The sequence below is a fragment of the Hypomesus transpacificus genome, chromosome 22 (genome assembly GCF_021917145.1).
Source record: "Hypomesus transpacificus isolate Combined female chromosome 22, fHypTra1, whole genome shotgun sequence".
NCBI lineage: Eukaryota > Metazoa > Chordata > Actinopteri > Osmeriformes > Osmeridae > Hypomesus > Hypomesus transpacificus.
Window position 1 is genome coordinate 6,455,814 of NC_061081.1, and position 22,759 is coordinate 6,478,572.

Here is a 22,759-nt window from a genome sequence, read left to right on the forward strand (position 1 = left end):
ACCCTACCAGCGGTGCGTCTGTCAGTCCTCAGTCCCAGCTTGCTGAACGATGGCATCCACAGTCTGATAGATTTCCATGAGGGTATGACGGCAGCCACATTTGTAATCGACACAATGAAGCATATTAAAACTCTAATGAAGCTTTCCCAGAAGATGATCTGCTCGTCAGTCTATCATCCTCTCCTGTCCCCCCCATCCCCTCCTCTCCTTGACTCCTTTACCCTCCTCACTCCTCCTTTCCTCTCCTCCTCTCCCCTCCTACTGTCCTTTACTATACTCTCCCCTCCTATACTCTGCTCTCCTTCCCCTTCATATAGTATAATGTCCTTAGCACTACTATACTCTACTCTCCTTCCCCCTCATATAGTATAATGTCCTCAGCACTACTATACTCTACTTTCCTTTCCCTTCATATAGTATAATGTCCTCAGCACTACTATACTCTACTTTCCTTTCTAATGTCCTTAACACTACTATACTCTACTTTCCTTTCTAATGTCCTTAACACTACTATACTCTACTTTCCTTTCTAATGTCCTTAACACTACTATACTCTACTTTCCTTTCTAATGTCCTCAGTACTACTATACTCTACTTTCCTTTCTAATGTCCTTAACACTACTATACTCTACTTTTCTTTCTAATGTCCTTAACACTACTATACTCTACTTTCCTATAGCATCCTGTCCTCTTTCAGCTTTTCATCAACCTCTCCTTGCTTTTACCCCTGTCGTTCTCCCTCTCTTCTCTTTCCCTCCCTCTTTCTCTTTTTCTGTTCCTCTCTCTTTCCCCCCCTCTCCCTCCCCCTTCTCTTTCAGCATTGAAAATGGAAAGAAACTGGAAGGCTTTTGTGGTTATTGAACCAGTAGAGTGGAGTGATTCAAGACCGTGTGTGTGTGTGTAGTGAGTAAGTGATTGCTTTCTGTGAAGGCAGCTTGATAATACTCGGCTGTGTTAATAATATCCTCCCTTGCAAGGTTTTCAATCATACTGGCACACACACACATACACAAACACACGCACACACGCACACACACACACACACACAAACCCATACTTCTGCACCAACAGTAATGTACAGGATTCAGTAGCAGTAGTGGTGTGGGGGGGGTCAGCAGACTCCAGAAGCTCTAATGTGATATTGATCCCCTCCTGGCTCCCTGCAAACAGGGGGCTCCTCCCCCCCCCCCCCCCCACAATACAACCATCTATCATGCCTCTCCTGCCTACTGAAGACCCAGACGTGACTGGGCCCTCTAAACACTTACCTGTCTGTGTGTGTCTGTGTGTGTGTGTGTCTGTGTGTGTGTGTGTCTGTGTCTGTGTGTGTGTCGCAGAGTAGCTCCAACTGTAGTCCTCATTTCATGGTAGATATTATAGTTCGCTCTGCCGCCATGGCAACTGCTGACAGCTAGCAGTCATTGTTGGCATGGTTACTGGTTCACCATCCCATAACGAGTGAAGGAGGGGGAAAAAAAACAGCAAGAACAGGAACAAAGACAAGAACATCCTCCCTTTCCCTTTCATCCTCCCCCCTCATCACTGCCTCCTCTCATCCCCCTCCTGTCTTGTCTCTCCCTCCCTCCCACCCTCCTCTCATCCCCCTCCTGTCTTGTCTCTCCCTCCCTCCCTCCCTCCCTCCCACCCTCCTCTTCTGCCTCCCTTGTACAGGCGCTGTTTTTTTACATGATTAAAAACACAAGCCTTTATTCAGCTCCCAACACACTCCTCTCTCTCTCTCTCTCTCTCTCTCGCTCTCTCTCTCGCTCTCTCTCGCTCTCTCTCTCACCCTTCTTCTCCCTTTCTCTTCCTCTCTCTTTGTCCCTCTCTCTCTTTCTCCTCCTCTCATCATTCCATTTGTACCCAAAGACCAGGTGACAACATGTTCTCTTCTTCGACTCAGTGACTTCTAGTGTTTGTCTGTGTGTGTTTTTGTTTTTGTCATCAGGGTTTGTTATTGTATGGCGCCCCCCCACCCCTCCCCCACCCACTGGGCTGACAGATTGAGGGGTGGAGTCTAAGTGAGGCCCATACCCCCTTACAATGGTGTCTCCATGGTGACGGAGCCCTGGGCTGCATTTATATACACGCACTTAAAACCTGTTAAACACACACATACTGTTAACCTGCTGCATATTCGTGGTCAGACACTGAGCCAGAGAGACAGCTAGTCATTCTGCCTGTCTGATGATGATGATGACCTCATCTCCTGCTTTGCTACACAGCTACCCCTGCTTCTCCCTCCTCCCCTGTCTCTGCCTGTCTGTCTGCCTGCCTGCCTGCCTGCCTGTCTGTCTGTCTGTCTGCCTGTCTCCCTCCTCACATTCAGAAGGTAGAGGGTTCAGAGTTCAGACTGAAATCTAACTAGGATCTCCTCTCATTAGTGTACTGATGTTCTGTTGTTTTGGCTGTGTTGTCCGTCAGTCAACATCTCACACAATGCTGGTAAGTTGTTTTCATGAGAAGCTCCCTGATTGGTGCACCCGTTTGGTTCCCCCTGGACTGTGATGTTGGCTGGCTCCGCCTTCTCCCCCGTGCACATGCCTGATCTCGGCCTTGTTCTGATCACATGACACATGACATTACCCGCCACCTCCAAATCAACGTAGCTGTGTTTTGACTAAATGGGAGGGGTTTAAACCTTCCCCCGCCCTACCTGGAATGGAAGCATAGTTGCCCCCCGTCCCTGTCCAACCCACCACTGCACATGCCCCCGCACCTGTATGACCTCCTCAACCTGCTGCTGGCCTGCCCCAACTGTCCTTGTAGCCTGAGTCACTGCATCTCACACACTGTGACATCATCAGCCTGCTACGGGAATCCAGCCTTGAGCCTCATGTCTGATACTGTGACATCATCAGCGTGAGCCAGGTCTCTGATCCAGACAGGCCAAGGTGGTTATTAGCTGCATGAGGAGGAAGGGCTTGTGTTGCATCGTGTTTTGCTGGGCTGAAGGCGAGGGGACGGGAGGAGGGAGGGGGGGGAGGAGGGAGACGTCTGCTCCATGGAGCTCAGCTGTCAGTGTTCTCACTGCCCTGTGACCTCTGCAGGGATACCTACATGACTCTCACACTCACACACGCTGAGGGGAACTTATTGCTGTGCTAATCCCTCCCTCTCCTCCTTCCACCCCCCCTCCTCTCTCCCCCCCCCCCCCCCCCCCCCCCCCCCCCCCCCCCCCGCTCCAGTCCACTCCACTCCACCTGGCTGCAGGTTACAACAGGGTCAGGATCGTCCAGCTGCTGCTCCAGCACGGTGGCGATGTCCATGCCAAGGACAAGGGGTAAGACTGGGGTGGCTGGGGATGAGGCTGGGCTGTGGGGGGAGGGGGGGCGGGGGATGAGGCCTGGGGATGATGTTTGGGCATGGGGACGGAGGCTAGGGAGGGGAGAGTGAGGCTGAGGGACGGGGTTGAGGCTGGGCCTCTCTGATGGTTCATGTCTGTGTGTCTCTGTGCTGCAGGGGTCTGGTACCGCTCCACAACGCCTGCTCCTACGGACACTACGAAGTCTCTGAGCTGCTGCTTAAGGTAGCACACACACACACAGCATGCACACTAGGCAGTACATCGTTGTATGCGAGACCTTTATGATAATCCTCCCTCCCTCTTTCCCAGCATGGGGCTTGTGTCAACGCCATGGACCTGTGGCAGTTCACTCCCCTCCACGAGGCCGCCTCCAAGAACCGTGTGGAGGTGTGCTCCCTGCTGCTGGCCCATGCTGCCGACCCCACCCTCGTCAACTGCCACGGCAAGAGTGCTGTGGACATGGCCCCCACGCCGGAGCTCAAGGAGAGGCTCACCTGTGAGAGGAGTGCACACACACATACACATACACACACACACATACACATACACACACACACATACATGCACACACACACACATACACATACACATACACATACACATACACATACACATACACATACACATACACATACACATACACATACACACACACACATACATGCACACACACACACATACACATACACATACACATACACATACACATACACATACACATACACATACACATACACATACACATACACATACACATACACACATACACATACACATACACATACACATACACATACACATACACATACACACATACACATACACATACACACACACACACATACATGCACACACACACACACACATACACATACACACACATACACATACACACACACACACACACACACACACACACATACACATACACATACACATACACACACACACATACATGCACACACACACACACATACACATACACACACATACACATACACATACACATACACACACACACACACATACACACACGCACACACACGCACACATACACACAGATACACTCACACACATACACGCGCACATACACGCGCACACACACACGTACACACATTCTCGCACACGCATGACCCGAGAAAATCGACTGTGATCCCCTCAACTTCCATAGTCGTGATGACGTTGGCTGAAGGCCCATTTCTGCGGTGTGTGTTCTGTGGTGTGTGTGTGTTGTGTGCAGATGAGTTCAAGGGCCACTCCCTCCTTCAGGCTGCGAGGGAGGCAGACATGGCCAAGGCCAAGAAGAGCCTGGCTCTAGAGATCATCAACTTCAAACACCCTCAGACCCATGACACGGCACTGGTGAGACACACACACACACACACACACACATGCAAACCTACACACAGGTGAACCTATACACATGCAATCCTGTACACACACACACACATATAGGCACAGACTGAGGGTGTGTGTGTGTGTGCGTGCGTGTGTGTGTGTGCGTGCGTGTGTGCCTGCAGCACTGTGTGGTAGCCTCCCCACACCCTAAGAGGAAGCAGGTGACAGAGCTGCTGCTGAGGAAGGGAGCCAATGTCAACGAGAAGAACAATGAGTGAGTGACCTACAATCACAAATATGTCTCCTCTGTCCTAGCTTCCTGTCTCCTCTGTCCTAGCTTTATGACTCATGTCTCCTCTGTCCTAGCTTCATGACTCATGTCTCCTCTGTCCTAGCTTCATGACTCATGTCTCCTCTGTCCTAGCTTCATGACTCATTTCTCCTCTGTCCTAGCTTCATGACGCCGCTCCATGTAGCAGCTGAGAGATCCCATAACGACATCCTGGAGGTCCTGCAGAAGCACGGAGCAAAGGTGCCATGTCTCTACCTCTCTCTACCTGCCCTGTCTCTCTTAACTTCTCTCTTTACCTCTCTCTACCTGCCCTGTCTCTCTTAACTTCTCTCTCTACCTCTCTCTACCTGCCCTGTCTCTCTTAACTTCTCTCTCTACCTGCCCTGTCTCTCTTAACTTCTCTCTCTACCTGCCCTGTCTCTCTTACCTTCTCTCTCTACCTCTCTCTACCTGCCCTGTCTCTCTCACCTTCTCTCTCTACCTCTCTCTACCTGCCCTGTCTCTCTCACCTTCTCTCTCTACCTCTCTCTACCTGCCCTGTCTCTCTCACCTTCTCTCTCTACCTCTCTCTACCTCTGCCCTGTCCCTCTCACCTTCTCTCCCTACCTCTCTGGCTCTGGCTCTCTGGTTGTTAATCACTCCCCCTCCCTAGGTGAATGCCCTGGACTCTCTGGGTCAGACGGCCCTCCACAGAGCAGCCATGGCTGGACACCTCCAGACCTGCCGACAGTTACTAGGCTACGGGGCCGACGCCTCCATCCTGTCACTCCAGGGCTTCACCGCCTCCCAGATGGGCAATGAGGCCGTGCAGCAGATCCTCAACGGTGTGTGTCTGTGTGTGTGTCTGTGTGGGTGTGTGTGTGTGTGTCTGTGTGTGTGCACACATGGCTCTGTGTCTGGTGCTACTGCTGCTCTACTCACGTTCTCCTGTGTGCTCTCCAGAGAACGTTCCGGTACGGAACTCTGACGTAGACTACCGCCTCCTGGAGGCGGCCAAGGCTGGAGACCTGGACACTGTAAAGGTGAGCCAGTCGAGACCTGAACACGGTCAATGTGGGGAAGCAAAGGTGAGGAGAATGTACCCAGGTAGCTCCAGGAGGGCAGCAGTGTGTTGACCCCCCCTCCCTCCCCTCCCCAGTCTCTGTGTTCGGCTCAGAACGTTAACTGCAGGGATCTGGAGGGACGCCACTCCACGCCACTCCACTTTGCCGCCGGCTACAACCGTGTCACCGTGGTGGAGTACCTGCTGCATCACGGCGCCGACGTTCACGCCAAGGACAAGGGGTGAGCCACACGCTGGTTACTGTGGTTACATGCTGGTTACATGCCAGGTACATGCAAAGTAAAGGCTAGGTGTACAGCGTGTCATATAGCGTGCTAACCCCCCTCCAGGGGTCTGGTGCCTCTCCACAACGCCTGCTCCTACGGCCACTACGAGGTGGCCGAGCTGCTGGTCAGGCACGGGGCGTCGGTCAACGTGGCCGACCTGTGGAAGTTCACCCCGCTCCACGAGGCCGCCGCCAAGGGCAAATACGAGATCTGCAAGCTGCTGCTGAAGGTACCGCCTGCACCTCTCTCTCTCTCTCTCTCTCTCTCTCTCTCTCTCTCTCTCTCTCTCTCTCTCTCTCTCTCTCTCTCTCTCTCTCTCTCTCTCTCTCTCTCTCTCTCTCTCTCTCTCTCTGTCTCTGTCTCTGTCTCTGTCTGTCTGTCTGTCTGTCTGTCTGTCTGTCTTCCTCTCTCTCTCTCTCTCTCTCCATTGCCCTGGCTCGCTCTCTCCTTCTTTCTCCCTCTCGTTCTATATTCCACAGGGGGGCTAGGCGCTGGGTGTGTCGACGCGAGGCTAGAACTGAGTCTCACCCCCCTAGTATTCCCCCCTGCTCCCTCCTCTCTCCCAGCACGGAGCAGACCCCACCAAGAAGAACCGGGATGGGAACACGCCCCTGGACCTGGTGAAGGAGGGCGACACGGACATCCAGGACCTGCTGCGGGGCGACGCCGCCCTGCTGGACGCTGCCAAGAAGGGCTGCCTGGCCCGCGTCCAGAAGCTCTGCAGCCCCGAGAACATCAACTGCAGAGACACGCAGGGGCGCAACTCCACCCCCCTGCACCTGGCAGGTAAACCTAACACCCCCTCCACTCCATCCCCCAGGCATCAGGATGTGTAGGAAGGTGTGGATTAATACTGACACCCCCCCACCCCCCACCAGCTGGCTACAACAACCTGGAGGTAGCAGAGTACCTGCTGGAGCATGGAGCTGACGTCAACGCCCAGGACAAGGGGGGGCTCATCCCCCTCCACAACGCTGCCTCCTACGGGGTAATGACACACACACACGCACACACCATGCTGACACGTCCGCCCCCCCCCCCCCCCAAAGTGAGAGGTTGTATGAACACCTTAGCAACACGTTCATCCTCCTCTCCCCTCGTCACCTCCAGCACGTGGACATCGCCGCCCTGCTCATCAAGTACAACACGTGTGTCAACGCCACGGACAAGTGGGCCTTCACCCCGCTGCACGAGGCCGCCCAGAAGGGCCGCACGCAGCTCTGCGCTCTGCTGCTGGCTCACGGAGCCGACCCCACCATGAAGAACCAGGAAGGACAGACGCCCCTCGACCTCGCCACGGTAGGCGCTCCCAAAACACACACACACTGTCCTTGGCCACGGTACACGGGCTCCTAACCGGGTGTGACCTCCTCCGTCGTCTCAGGCTGATGACATCAGAGCCTTGCTGATAGACGCCATGCCGCCCGACGCCCTCCCCAGCTGCCTGAAGTCCCAGGCCACGGTCGTCAGCGCTGCCGCCGTCGCCGCCGCCACGGCGACCGTCGTCTCCCCCACCTCCACCCCCGCCTGCCTGTCAGCAGCCAGCAGCATCGACAACCTGGCCACGTCCCTCGGTGACCTCACGGTGGGCGGGGCCACGGGGCCCGCGGACGGAGCCTGTGGGTCGGACAGGAAGGAAGGAGAGAGTGCGTTACGCAACAGCCAATCATATATTAGTGTTTGTCGACCATCACCTGTAGAATAGGAAGTACAATCTGTCTATTTATGTTAACCTGTATGAGTGTGGTGTGTGTGTGTGTGGTGTGTGTGGTCTGTGTGTGCTGTGTGTGTGTGTGTGTGTGTGCACGTTTCCTTCCACAGCATTGCTGGACATGACCATCAGCCAGTTCCTGAAGAGTCTGGGGCTGGACCACCTCAGGGAAATTTTTGAGAGGGAACAGGTACACACACACACACACACACACACAATGCAACACATTCACCCCAATCTGGCTAGCTATCAACCACAGAATCTTGTATTGGCAGACTGTCCTGTACTGATTTTTTGGATTGGCTGAAGTCTAGTCTGTACTGTTTCCGATTGGCTGTGCTGTCTCCACGGCAGATAACGCTGGACGTGCTAGCAGACATGGGTCACGAGGAGCTGAAGGAGATCGGCATCAACGCCTACGGACACCGCCACAAGCTGATCAAGGGCATCGAGAGACTGCTGGGGGGACAGCAAGGTCAGGGGTCGCACCAGGGACAAGTGGGGGGGGGGGGGATCAACCCATTGTCACGTTTAGGGGAACCCGTCCTGATGTTGTGTTGTGGCGTGCTAGGAGGAAACCCCTACCTGGCCTTCCACTGTGCCAGTCAGGGGACTGTGCTCATAGACCTGGCGCCTGATGATAAGGAGTTTCAGTCTGTGGAGGAGGAGGTACACACACACACACACATTCTTTCTCTCACTCTCTCCCTCTCTCTCTATCTCTCTCTCTCTCTCTCTCCCCCTCTCTCTGTTGTTCTCTAAAAGAAAATCCCACCCCAGCGACACCGTGTCGCCTCCTCTTGTGTTAGTGACCCGTGGCTTGCTCTGTGTGTGTCTCCAGCTGCAGAACACAATCAGGGAGCACCGCGACGGAGGGAACGCCGGAGGGGTGTTCAGCCGCTACAACATCCTCAAGGTGAAGACCAGGGCTCATCCCTGGGGGTGGGCCCTCGCTTCCCCCCTCACTTCCCCTCCAGCTCCTCCTCCAGTGATAGGCTACCACTGCTCCCAGTGTGGAAGGCTGCCAGCACTAACCCCTCCCTGTCCTCCCCGTAGATCCAGAAGGTGGTCAACAAGAAGCTGAGGGAGAGGTACTCCCACAGGCAGAAGGAGATCGCCGACGAGAACCACAACCACCACAATGAGCGCATGCTCTTCCATGGTACACACCCCAACCCGACCCCGTCCCAAATCCTAACCCTGCCCCCCCCCACCCCACCCTGGCCGTAGAACGCAACTTCCCCTTTAACCCCTGACGCCTCCCCCTAACCATCACCGTGGCCCTAACCTGCCCCCCGACCCTGTCGCCAACTCTGGTCGCCACCGTGATGATCTCTCTCTGCCTCCTCTCTCCCGCACCTCCTTAGGCTCCCCCTTCATCAACGCCATCATCCACAAGGGCTTCGACGAGCGCCACGCCTACATCGGGGGCATGTTCGGGGCGGGGATCTACTTTGCCGAGAACTCCTCCAAGAGCAACCAGTACGTGTACGGGATTGGAGGAGGCACCGGATGTCCCGCCCACAAGGACCGCTCCTGCTACATCTGCCACAGGTCCGAGAGAGAGGCGACGTGGGGCGAGGGGGGAGTGAGAAAGTCAAGTGTGTGCAGTGTTCTAATGTGTGTGTGTGTGTGTGTGTGTCTGGTGCAGGCAGATGTTGTTCTGCCGGGTGACCCTGGGGAAGTCCTTCCTCCAGTTCAGCGCCATGAAGATGGCCCACGCCCCCCCCGGACACCACTCTGTGATTGGCCGGCCCAGCGTCAACGGCCTGGCCTACGCAGAGTACGTCATCTACAGGGGAGAGCAGGTGAGACACACACACACACATTGAGAAGCATAACACACACACAGGCGTATGGACACGGATGCAAGTATTCACACCTTACCCCTCCACCTTGTCCAGGCCTACCCAGAATACCTGATCACCTACCAGATCCTGAAACCAGAGACCTGCCCTGCACCCATAGCCCCTGGGGAGCAGAAGTCCTAGGACCAGAACCGGGACCAGAACCAGAACTAGGACCAGGACCACACACACTGTTACCCTCGTCTCTCCTTTTTAAACTTGACACATTCTGGGCTTAGCTAGCCCAATCCAACCTACTGGACCAGAAGCAGGACCATGACAACACAGAGACAAGGCTGTTCCAAGACCACATCCCCTCCATGGACACTCAGTTCTATTGAAATGACTGTAAACCCCACCCCCATCCTCCTCCTCCTCACTCTACATCACTGAAACGACATCACCTTCACTGTTCCCTCACACCTTCCTCATCCCTGCAGTGGTGGTTGTTGTTATTATTATTATTATTGTTTACAATTGTTTATTGTTGTTTATCCCACTTTGGTTTGACCACAACAGTGCTGCCTTCACCTGACACTATGTACATCACAGCACTTCATAGCAGATGAAGCTGCTCTCTAATTGGCTGTGCTGGGGGGAGAGGTAGGTCTACTGGTCCAGATAGACAGAGGTGATTGGTGAAAGTTTGGGACAGGAACTTGAAAGTCATTCGTCAAAGACTGAAGTGCTCAATGGAAAACGACCTTTATAATAACGTAGGGCTGGGATGAAGGCTTGTTGAGGCCTCACACTCTGGAACAGGGGAGTTCCAGAGGAACGTTGAATCTCCAACACACACGTGCGCGTGAACACGTCCACACCGCAGTCTGTTTTTCAAACCACACTAACGCCCAGCTCTGCCCTCCTCACTGACTTTCATCATCATGTCTTAGTGACTGGTTTTGACCCTGTCGTGGTTTTGAATATGTTGTAATGACGGGACCATGTTTCCATGGCAATTTCTCGTAGAGACCGGTGTGTTTGCAGGCACAGCTACCTTGGCTGCTAGGTCAGCTCCTAGCCGTACCCTGGGCTGGTCTGAGTCCTCTCTGACTGCAGGGTTCTGTAAGTGCTGGGGATGGTTATGGTTCAGGAACAGCACCAGGATATGTGTGTGTGTGTGTGACCAGCTCATTTTAAACAAGCTAATCATTTTAAACAAGCTAAAAAACGGTTTGATGGACCTGACTTTGCACAAGAAAACCGGAACCTTCTGCCTCCTCCTGTCTCCAGAGTGGGGAGGTGGGCTGCACCCAGTCAAACTCATCATGTCATGGATTAGCACTTTCTGGTGGGTGGAGGAGGGGAGGTGTAGGAGACTGGGGGGTCGGGGGGGGGTGGGGTAAAGATGTCTAGTATTGTATAAGCAGATGACGATGCCTTTGTAAAGCTCACCTTGTCGTTTACTAATGAAGAGAGAGCTTTTATTGATACTGTAAATAACTTTCTTTTTTTGTGGTTTTGAATCTTTGATTTTGTTTTAATTTTTTTCTCGGAAGAAAGGCATCTTCATATGAGATGTTCCGCTACTGACATAAGGTGTGCGTGTGTGTGTGTGTGCGTATGTGTGCGTGCGTGCGCGAGAGAATCTTACGACATAACGGACTACCACCCTAAGCCTGATCTGGTTTATTTGTTTCCCCACTTCCTTCCTGTATAAACCATGTGACCAGAGTGAGCTGACCAATGAAATGCCACTCCTCTTCATTCCTCTACAGGTGTCTAAATAAAGAACTGTTCATATCTGACTACACAGCCCGCTGCTCCTTCTATGCTTCCCTGCTGTCTTCCCTCACCCTCCCCTCTCCTGGTTCTGTCCGAATGCTTGTCACGTCTACTCAGCCTGGAGGTGTGCTGCCAGGGGGGGGAGGTGGAGTGACAGACACCTAGGCGTCCTGGGGGACAGAGACAGAGGGGAGAAGAGAGGAAAGGGTGGAGGAGGGCCTAATGAAAGATGAGTTGAGGGCTTTACTGGTTGTGAAGGCGGTTCTGGCGAGGCTCCAGCTTCCTGTGTAGGAGGGGATTGATTTCCTGCGAGGCGGAAGATGAATCGCTTTGATGACAGAGGGCCATTTACTCAGCCGTCAAACCTTGGAAAAGGAAACCAGGATGGTTCATCAATGCATACATTCAGGAGGCTTAATTAACCCACGCATCCAGGATGGGCATTAGAACCCACTTCATTAGAGATAGGCAGTCCGGCCTCGATTAATCATTCGGCACTCCGCTAGCTGTCCTGTTGGGGGGGACAGACAGCTGAGTAGAGAACGACAGCAGCGGTATGTTTATAGTGGAAAACCGAATGACGTTTAGTTGAATAGAAATCCATGTCCATCTCTTGGTGACAACAAACACAGCCGCTCTGGAGGTTGTGTGGTGAAGTGTGTTGCTCAAGGGCAAGGTGGGGTGGGTTGTGATAATGGATCTGACATGTCTACACCAGTCTGCAGAGCAGGCTGTGTGGGTGCAGTACTGCGCTGGGTCACCAGGGGGAGCTAGAGGTCCAGTCTTGGTAGCCCAGTGCAGTGCTGTAGAGATGACTGCTTCTGAGGTTGACATACATAGCCCTTAAATATCATGAAATCATTCATGTATGTATTCATTATATGTATATTTCCACTGTAGATATGTTTCCACTATGTTTTTACTATCTTAACTTCAGTTCTGAGTCCATGCATGTTAGATTTGTGTCTATAATATTGTATACACATTTGTGTGTATAAAATTGGTGATGGAGAGTCAGTCTAGAATGGAGTCAGTTATGTGTCCTTATGCCGAAAATCAGAATCACAATAAACTATAATCTTATATAAACTGTGTGTAATAGACTATGATCTCATATGTATCAACTATACATGTAGTTACAACTGCAAAACAACAGATGACCAGAAACACATGTAAAGAACATTGTTTTATTTAACAATGGAATCTTAGAAATAAATTAATGAGGCTAATAACGTCTGGCCGTCACTAAGCAGGTTCGCTCTGTTTGGTCTGGAGGGATGATATTGCCTTGATGACACAGGACTGGAAACAGACACAGGTAGAAAGTATTGCATTGATTACTAATTGTTCCCCTACAGTACTGTCTCTCTCTGATCTAGACATTGTGTTTCTATGAAGCTCTTCATCTACCTGCTATTGTCCCAGTGTTTTCATCACCTCCTACTCACAGATAAACCCCAGGATGGCATCAGTTCAAAGTGCTGTAGAAGGGGGAGGGGGCATTTTAATCAGACAGGAAGTGGGAGGGATCCAAATCCTGGGTTTACCCAGAAGCCTTTGCCCCCTGGGGCTTCCTGTTCCGTATGGGTTTACATTAACAGGAAGTCAGGGATATTCCACCTGTTTTTCTGCCATTTATCTGCTCTCGCCTGTCTGCCTATCTGAGAGGTGATTTGTGCGTAGGTCACTATGTTGTGAAGAGACCATTGATTGGTTGTTGTGCATTTGGCCAGTTTGGGTCCATCGGCAGTCTCTACAAAATATGGGTATAGAGCTTGAGGCAAAACACAACCTAGATATACCGTTTTGTTAATCAATCCCAAACGTAGACCACCAGTATCACATGTATGTCTACAACAACAGACCATAATATGCTGGCCCACAGAGCAGTGAAAGAACATTCTTCATGGAGAACCAGACAGACACAACACACACACACATGCTCACAGGCACACGGCCCGTGCGCTCTTATAAGGCAAACAGCTCTGTCGGAGTCTTACTCTGTATTCCTGGGCACCATCTACTACCAAGGAGAGACAGACCACTACAGCAGTGCTTTGGTGAGTGAGAGGGGGAGGAGAAGGGAGGACATTATTGCTCTAATTTAGGCAGAGATACAGACACAAGTAGAGAGGATTCCACCGATGGGATCGCAGAGTCCAAATGCTTAGTTGTGGATTTGGCAGTTCATTGTCCAGTTTCGAGAGAGACACACGGGCACATCCAGGGACTGTTCCTGAGGAACAGGACAACCCTGTCAGGACCACGCAGGGAGGGAGAGCTAGGGGTCTCCGGGGCCCTGCTGCAGGGGCAAGGGTTTTCAGGTCTCTCACTCTGTCACTCATCAAATCTATTGGAAGGGGAGAGGGGGAGGAAGAGAGGATGTGGAGGAGGATGAAGGGATATAAAAGCATGAAAGGCTAAGAGGACAGGAAGAGGATGTGGGGACTAGAAGCAGGACAGGATGCCAGCAGAGAACACCTGTCAAACTGGAGAGGCTGCTGCGCTGTGTCACAGCCCTGCAGAGTGACAGGCCTCTCTCCTCCCGCTCCTCTCCCTTCCCCCTCCCTCCGTCTCCTCCTCACCCTCTCTTCCCCTCGTCCCCCCCACCTTCTTCCTCGTCTCTGCCTTATCTCTCTCCCCCCTCTCGGCCTCCTTCTCTTTATCCCACCCTCCCTCTCTCTCTCCCTCCCTCCTATCCTCCTCCCTTCCCCCTCTTTCGCTCTAGCAGCAAGGGGAGACCCAGAATGACAAGAGTGGTGAAGACGTGTTGACCCCTCCCTCTTTCCTACCTCCGCACTCACACTCAAACACAGGAAGTGCCGTATCCATGGAAACAGGATTTCTGCCCTGCAGCCTGTTTTTCCACACCACAAAGCCTGTTCATTGGCCGCCACGCCAGTCTGTCAAGGACAGCGGTCCTTGGCACCTGAAAGGCTTCCACAGCCAGTGAGCCAATGAGAAACCCCTCCCCCCCCCCGGACCAGTACCTAGAAGTCTATATGGAGGGAGGGGAGGATGAATCTCAGCAGCCAATGGCAGTTCAGTGTCTGATAGGGAGGGGCGGGGCATCAGCAGCTGGGGGAGGTCGTGATTGGACTGTGCCGGTAAGCGAGGCCGCTGGACGTGGCCACCACGGAGACGGGAAAGCTGAAGATGAAAGGGGAGGTGGGCGTGACGGAGGACGCGGAAGACTTGGGCCCCAGCGTGGCCAGCGGGCTGCAGGCCTCGACGGCACAGGACGTGGCGAGCACCTGGGACTCGAACTGCAGCAGCTGCCCCATGAAGCTGAAGTTGGGCGAGATGATGCTGCGGCGCTGGCGCACAAACTCAAACGCCTCGTCCAGGCGCACGCGCTTCCGCATCATCAGGTAGGCCAGGCAGATGGTGGCGGAGCGGGAGATGCCAGCCTGGCAGTGCACCAAGACACGCCCACTGGACTCCTTCACCGAGTCTGGGGGGTGGGGGGGGGGGGGAAGGGGAGAGAGAGAAAGAGAGAAGTCAGAAATGTAACCCATTGGTCAACAGCTCTGGAAGCGCACGCCCACACACGCTCAGACACACACGGTCACATCACCGTTTCCTGAGGCAAACAGACATGCAAATTGGCATCCTGCAGCAAAGATACACAGACGACACCAGTCAGTCTGTATGTGTGTTCAGTTTCACCCGAAGCCACCATCAAATGGTTCACTCAAACATACCGACACACACACACACACTCAGTTTGGAAATAACACCAAGCAAGTAGCACCCAAGAACAGTGTATGAGTCAGACTCTGGTCCCTCAGCTGCTAACTCTGACACTGTCAAACACACACACACAGAAGCTACACACACACTTTTACACAAGGCTCTCCCCTTCATACTGGTGTCTCCCTGCTCCATAACAGTGTGTGTGTATGTGTGTGTGTGTGTGTGTGTTTATCACTAGACACAGAGACACACACACACACTACTTCTCAGTCGCTAACGTTAATACCTCTTAGCCAAGAACTGATAGCGATCTGAGGTACTCAGAGGAACAGAACTAGACCATCAGGCTCCACTGGGACAACTGGGCCATCAGGATCATTTAACCAGCCCCAGGCTCTGGTGTACAAGCTTCCCTTTTCACAAACATCACATAGATCCATATAAGGAACTAGACCTAACGTCTGAATGCAAATACAATTCTCCTCCTCCAGCCACCCAGACCCCTCCTCTTTTCCTCCTCAGCTGGACTCACCTATGAACTCAATGGCCTCCAGGAACCAGGAGCTGATGTCCTCTTTGTGGTTGTCCTCCACTGGGATGCACTTGTACTGGTAGGTCCCCTCGAAGTGATTGGGGCAGTTGGAGGAGACGTTGAGCAGGGCTGTGATGCCCAGGCTGTCCAGCGTCTCCTTCCTGGAGGCATGGAGGGCACTCCCCAGGTAGAGGAAGGGCAGGATCTCCACTGGACCTCCCTGGGGACAGGGGAGGAGAGGACATGGTATTATAGATTTCATGTGTATACTCCTCAACTACAATTTGACAATGCATTTACTGAGTAGTATTTGTGCTGATTAATAAAAACATATTTTGTCAATTGTATTTCTCTTTTGTATATTAGAGAGGTAGCCTATAGCGCACAGGTAGAGAACTGAATATCAGATCAATAAGTTGCAGGTTAAAATCCCCCTGCGTCACTTTGGATAAAAGCGTCTGATAAATTACTACATTATAATGATTTTTAAATAGAACGAATTGAGCTATCTAGGTCATTGGTGTGATTTCCCAGGCCGTCACGGTGATCGATCACTGGACACATTATTGATCCGGACGCCGTTATGTCACTACTGCTGAGGGCTTCTGCTCGCGCAGGCAGGAAATGATCGATATTCCTAACAGATGTACTCCACGAGAGGAAGGGGGCAATGTTCGTCAATCGTCAGACATCCCACCCACTCGAGGACAGAGGGAGGGCCAAACTCATATCGGCAAATGGCCGGAATCCTGTTTTATGCAACGTAAAAGTAAATAACCGTTGTCCTACCTGGTCGGGGTGCGGTGTGCCGCACGAGGAGCATGTGGAGTCCAGGCTGGACTGGGAGGTAAACGAGGGCAGGGACTTGGTCTTCACACACAACTCTGGGAACTCTGCGTAAAACCTGTCGTAGCCTCCTGCAATGAAAAACATGACATGTCGAGGATTAGCACATACAAGAGTGATAGTCCGACTAACTTGGTAAAGCCATGGCTAAATAAGCACCAGTTTTTTGTTTAAATAATAAATACTACAATAAATAGGACACGCACGACAAAATTATTGCATTCTTTTATTTACTTTTATATGTAGGCCCAGGGGCAATTCTAAACCCCCTTGCTATAAATCTCTAATTTCACTGGATAACAATTAGGTTAATACATGTATGTTTTATTACGCAAAATATTGAATACTTTTTTATTATATTTTTAGGGGTGCTGAGATGAAATGTAAAAAGCGTCGCCACTGTGTAGGCCTAAACCATGTGACAACAGTGCACATTATTTTCCTCAATAAAATCAAATAGAACCTAACCTATGTAGGATTAGAAACAGGATTAACGGTGCTTTATGCTACAGTGGAACTGCGTCACAAGAATGTCCTAGCAATAAAAACCCATGATACGCCATAATTATCGATAGTAACATTAACACCACCAGTCTTGTGGGATGTCGAGCATGTGTGGCGCCTGTCTGGGTTGGGGTGAGAAAGAGCTGGAAACACTGCAGCACATCTACGTCGAGCCCCAGATGTGCGCATCAGCTTTAGTTGGCATTACCTCATTGATAAAAAGCTCGTGCCCATTTGGGCTGTGTGTAGCTCTTGTTGTGGTGCGCGCACGGCGCACCAGCACAATTACACACAATGGACCATTTGCTATTTTTAAACGACAAATAAACGACAAAAATGATGTAGGGGCTACATGACGTATTAAATACATTGTACATATATTACTATTATCACAGTTGTATTACCAACGGTGTTGTTTTAACCTGTTCATATAGCCTACACTGGTTGATGTTAGTAAACAAAGATCAAGACAAGCTTGTTCTTATTGCTTCATGTGAATGATGGAGCGTTACCTTTCAGTAGGTAGGTCTCCGTTCCAACCGTGTCCCGGTAGAGCGCGTTCATCACCAGTGTAATTGTACTACCGTCTTTCACTGTGTCCGAGTCGGGCGTCCTCTCGTCGTAAAGGACCACAGCGGAGTACAGCCCTGAACTCAGCCGGGACCGGACCTCCTCGTCCCCGGGTAGTATCTGATCCAAGCTTACAGAGCCCTTGGCTCTGCGCCGGACTATCGTGTTGCAGCGGACATTGACGGCGCCCCGGATATGCCCCGCGCTGAAGGCCAGGAACGACCTACAGTCCAGCAGCAGGCACTTCGCGTGGTCTTCCTTCAGCAGTCTCTTCAGAACATTACAGCTCATCTCGCAGAGGTCATCCATCATCACCATGTTCTCCCCCATAACTGGAGGGAAAGCTTCAGCTCGGTGTGCAACGAATCTGGACAGGCAGTAAATGTTCTGTGACGTTTAATCCTGTGCGGTTTCCTGTGTGTGTTGTTGCACTGTGGGGCTCTCTATTCTCCCGAGAGCATTACTATCACGCGCAGCCAGTCACCTTCCTTTCCGTTTTATGAATGGGGCTTGCGCTGCAGCGAGCGCTCTACCATGGCTGGGTGGCGTCACAATGGGGCTGACGTCACAGCACGAGCACCATTCACGAGCCTCCTTCCTTTTCTCATTCATAAAAAAAGTTGACTATACATGAAAGGCGCGGAGTCTGCGGAGATCAAACCTAGCATATCAAGTAGTAGCATATTAAGTCAAATATGTATTCTGGTCTCCGACTGATTCACTCTTAAAAAGGCATCGTATTAGTTTGTATTGGACGACAGGCTATGCGGATGAGGCCTACATGACTTCTTGGTTATTCTGACATTAGATTATTATTTATTAGTGTATGTAGTAGGAGGACTTTTTTGTAACATATTTGAAATAATGTGCCAGTGTCCTAGTCTTACCAGATACTATATAAAACTATCTGTGTTCTAGCATACTCATTCCTCCTCTCTGCTTTTGCAAATCCACCTCTCCTGTCATCTATCAATCTCTCTCCTTTACCCTCTGTCCTTCCCTGCAGTTGTGCATGCCTTCACACCTGGGTCCGTGGGGGTCTGGTGAGGGGGTCTGGTGAGGGGGGTCTGGTGAGGGGGTCTGGTGAGGGGGGTCTGGTGAGGGGGGTCTGGTGAGGGGGTCTGGTGAGGGGGGTCTGGTGAGGGGGGTCTGGTGAGGGGGGTCTGGTGAGGGGGTCTGGTGAGGGGGTCTGGTGAGGGGGGTCTGGTGAGGGGGGTCTGGTGAGGGGGGTCTGGTGAGGGGGTCTGGTGAGGGGGGTCTGGTGAGGGGGTCTGGTGAGGGGGGTCTGGTGAGGGGGTCTGGTGAGGGGGGTCTGGTGAGGGGGGTCTGGTGAGGGGGTCTGGTGAGGGGGGTCTGGTGAGGGGGTCTGGTGAGGGGGGTCTGGTGAGGGGGTCTGGTGAGGGGGTCTGGTGTTACTGTTACAGAGGGGGAACAACAACAAAAGAAAGCCCCCGGAGATCTCATCCCCAGACTCTAGCTCTGCAGGCTAGCGCAGTCCTGGGGGGTGGGGCTCCTTTGCATGGTGTGCGACAGGCGAGGAGGAGGAGGCAGGAGCTTTGCATGATGTCATCTGAGTCTGAGATGAGCTAACGCACTGATATACGCATGCTCATGCAGACAAACACACACACACAGACAGACAAGCAGGGAAGGAAGGAGGAGATGGACAGGTTCTGGTGGACACCGGCATCAGAACGACAGTGTCTTGTTGTCGTAGCACCCATCGCCGTGCACACAGTCAACAAAAAACCTGTCTCCTAGAGAACCTCCGTGGCTGTCATGGCAACAAGGGAGAGACGGGTAAGACAGCCAACAGAGCCAGGCTTGAACTGTGATTGGACTGTGAAGAGGGGCTTCTCTGCTCTGATGTAATATGACTCCGCCCTCTCTCACACACACACACACACACACACACAGACACACAGAAATACACACACACACACACATTCACATACCCACTACTCCCTTGAGAATGTTCACATTTGTCTTTCCATTCCATCTTTCTCGTTTTTGCTCATTGTCTTACCCCCACCCCCGTGCCTTCCACGTACAGCACTCTCTCTTTCTCACTTTCTATTTTTCTCTCCGTTTTTCTCTTTCTTGTTCTCCCTCTCTCTAACCATCATAAGACCATAATCCAATTTTTAAGCCCCTACTTTGAGTGGTATGTTTCATGAATTGATTTGAGTGTGTGAATATTTCTCTCAGCTGATCTTACCAATATCCTGTTTGTGTATGGTGTATGTGTGTGTGTGTGTGTATCGTGTATGTGTGTATGGTGTATGTGTGTGTGTGCCTGTCTGTGTGTGGAGCATGCATGCCTTTCTATAATGAGACAGCCGGATGAACTGTTATGTGTCTGTGTCATGTGGTGTGTGTATGTCAAAGTGTTCCACTTGTCAGGATTGATAAGACATACCAGACAGGCTGATTACTCCCGGGAAGGTGTGGGGGCCTTGTGTGTGAGTCTATGTGTGTGAAGGGGGGGTCTGTGTCTGGAAACTCTTTAGGTTAATCAGTGACAGTTGCTGTGCCAACGACCCCAAACGACTTCTGTGAAAGATTACAACAAGCTGACTCTGTGGTGGTCATGGCAACTTTGAGCTTGTTCTCTCTGTCTTGTCTTTCCTCATGTTACGTCTTGCTCCGTATGGAAGTTAGTCCTCCTATAGGTTTGCATGGAAGGTAAGGTCAGAGTCAGGGTTAGGATTTAGGGGTTTGGATGGGTCAAATGTGGACCTTGGACATGCATGAGGAACAAATGACCAAATATGGTTGGTCAGGAACAGGAAGAGGTTATCTAGACAAAAAGGATATTTCAGCAAGCAGTGTGTGTGTGTGTGTGTGTGTGTGTGTGTGTGTAAAGCTGCTAGCTAGAGCCTCATTCAAAGCTGGATGTTTTGAATAGTCAAATCTGTCAGAGCAGATGGGAGACCTTGTTCTGGTCACATCCGTATAACTATAACCTACGTTTAACTACCCCCTCCCCCCCCCCCCCCCCCCCCCCCCCACACACACACAGTCAAGGCTGTCTGGAAGGATAACCCGGACTAATCTCATCGCACCAGCCCAGAGTGTGTGTGTGTGTTAGCTTCAGAGTGGCTAAAGCACGTGGCAACAATCCAGACCTGAATCTCAGGGATTATAGACAGGAAACAGAATGATATTAGTTCCACACACACCAACACACTATACACACACTGGCTCGTGTAGCTGCTTTCCTCGCTTTGTTGTTTCTGTCTAAGGACAGGAAGACAGAACACCACACTTCCTGTTGCAGTGAGTGTGTCATCCTGCTCACCATGGTTACTGCCTCCCTGCTTGTGTCTGGTTTCAGTAAACTAGGTCCATCTCCTGTTAATGTTTCCTTTCCATTACAAGTTCTTACTACTTCGAAACCCAAAACCTGACTAGTCACGCCATTGCTTAAGAGAAGTACATCACTTTTCTTCACCACTACCATGTTGACTGCTATGTTACCAACCATGGGTGTGTTCTGTAACATGGCCCCTACCCTGCTCGCTACTCTGAGGCCAATGTAATGATACCTGTTATGGTTATTTCATTGTATTTGAATAAATTAGACATACAAGTTGTCAGGTTTTGCCCCTCAAAGTGTGAGATGGGAGAGATAGGGGGGGTGAGATAAAAAAGGGGGAGAGGGTTCAGAGGAGAGGAAGGGTGTGGGGCGAGGTTGGGAGAGGGGCAGGGAAGAGAGAGGACGGTGGCAGAGGAGAGGGAAGTGAGAGCGGCGGAGGAGGACGACGCGAGGGTGGAGATGAGGAGAGGGTGGGCGGGCGAGAGAGGGAGCTGGGGAGGAGAGGGTGGGCGGGCGAGAGGAAGGGGAGAGAAAGAGGAAGCAGAGTGTTAGTGTTAAAGGGAGCTGGCTGGCAGCTGGAGGGCTTTATGACTATGTGCTCCTCTCACACACACCTGAGCACGTCACCGCTCCATCTCGTCTCACTGCAGACACGTGTGTGTGTGTTTGTGTTTGTGTATTCTCTCACATGTCTGCTGTCCTCTGTGTCTCTCTTCCTCTCGTCGCTTTTCCTTCTCTCCTCCTTGTTTTTTTTCCTCCCTCCTCTAACTGCTCCTCCCCTCAGCAGTGAGTGAATCATTTGATCATGTGACCGTGGACCAGCTCTAAAGACGGATTCACTTCACTGTTTGTCTGGTTTTGTACTCTGACAACAGCTCTGGTTTGGTGCTAAATGAGAGCTGCATCTTTCTGCAGTATCACTCACACCATGAGTCAACGAACTGAACACTAACCTGCAGGCTTTTTAAATGTGCATGTCAGAGTGTATGTGTTTAAGTGTCAGTGTGTATGTGTTTAAGTGCGTCTGTCCCTGACCTGCTTGGTCACATGTCTGTGATAAGCTGCTTTTAAAACAAACACATGTGGCCCTGCTCTTCAGGAGGCATGCCCAGGAAACAGGAAACACCACCTCACAACTATCTGACAACCAACTGACTGACATCCCCATGACAACCAACGACCAGTCCTCTACCGACCTCCTACCAACTTCCCTATTCTGTTGAGTAACACGCACACAATAACGCACACACACAGTGAGGAGAGGAATTATCTCATTTCATATCGTGTTCATATATATAGATGAGGGCAGCAGGATGGCAGTTCATGCCTTCCTCTGATTGGGGAAAGCTGGCAAATTGGGATGGGCTCCGGCTGTCAGGTGAGAGGGGAGGGCAGGTGAGACATCAGCAGTGTCACTTCCTGTCTGACAGCCTCCCGGGTCGCAGTTGTCATGGAAACACCAGGGTGAGGAATTGTGATGCCAGGAGAGATGAGTGTAGGAGGAGAGAAACATGAAGCACAGCTTCTCCCCCCCCCCCACACACACACACACACACTCTAACAGCTTAGTAAGGCTGGTATTCTAAGGTCCTTACAGTAATCTGCCTGGAATGATTTCTGCCACCCCCCACCCCGCCTGGTTTGGAAAGCTGCTCCACTGTACACCAGCTGCACTGCCATCCACCCCAGACATGAGGTGGGAGTGGAACCTCAATGGCCCTTTAATCAAATTTTAGGCGAGCG

General features: G+C 51.7%; 2 protein-coding genes across 2 annotated transcripts; one reads left to right on the forward strand and one right to left on the reverse strand.

The window, feature by feature from the left end:
- Positions 1–3,182: 3,182 nt before the first annotated feature.
- tnksa (tankyrase, TRF1-interacting ankyrin-related ADP-ribose polymerase a) lies at positions 3,183–11,572 on the forward strand (the record flags this gene model as incomplete). The annotated part of the gene is made up of 22 exons (XM_047045259.1): positions 3,183–3,283; positions 3,463–3,529; positions 3,617–3,803; positions 4,548–4,669; positions 4,828–4,919; positions 5,099–5,177; positions 5,590–5,761; positions 5,880–5,959; positions 6,076–6,221; positions 6,330–6,495; positions 6,833–7,052; positions 7,145–7,254; positions 7,377–7,565; positions 7,651–7,912; positions 8,088–8,167; positions 8,332–8,452; positions 8,549–8,646; positions 8,819–8,893; positions 9,034–9,139; positions 9,345–9,531; positions 9,629–9,785; positions 9,882–11,572. Coding segments are annotated over 22 exons (2,904 nt in total), but the record flags the coding sequence as incomplete, so codon positions are not given.
- Positions 11,573–14,239: 2,667 nt separating this feature from the next.
- On the reverse strand, positions 14,240–18,190 carry dusp4 (dual specificity phosphatase 4). The gene is made up of 4 exons (XM_047045176.1): positions 17,640–18,190; positions 16,567–16,694; positions 15,778–15,997; positions 14,240–15,003 (listed from the first exon to the last, which is right to left on the reverse strand). The coding sequence occupies exons 1-4, from the start codon at positions 18,025–18,027 to the stop codon at positions 14,621–14,623; spliced, it is 1,119 nt and encodes a 372-aa protein (XP_046901132.1). The 5' UTR covers positions 18,028–18,190; the 3' UTR covers positions 14,240–14,620.
- Between the last annotated feature and the right edge of the window lie 4,569 nt (positions 18,191–22,759).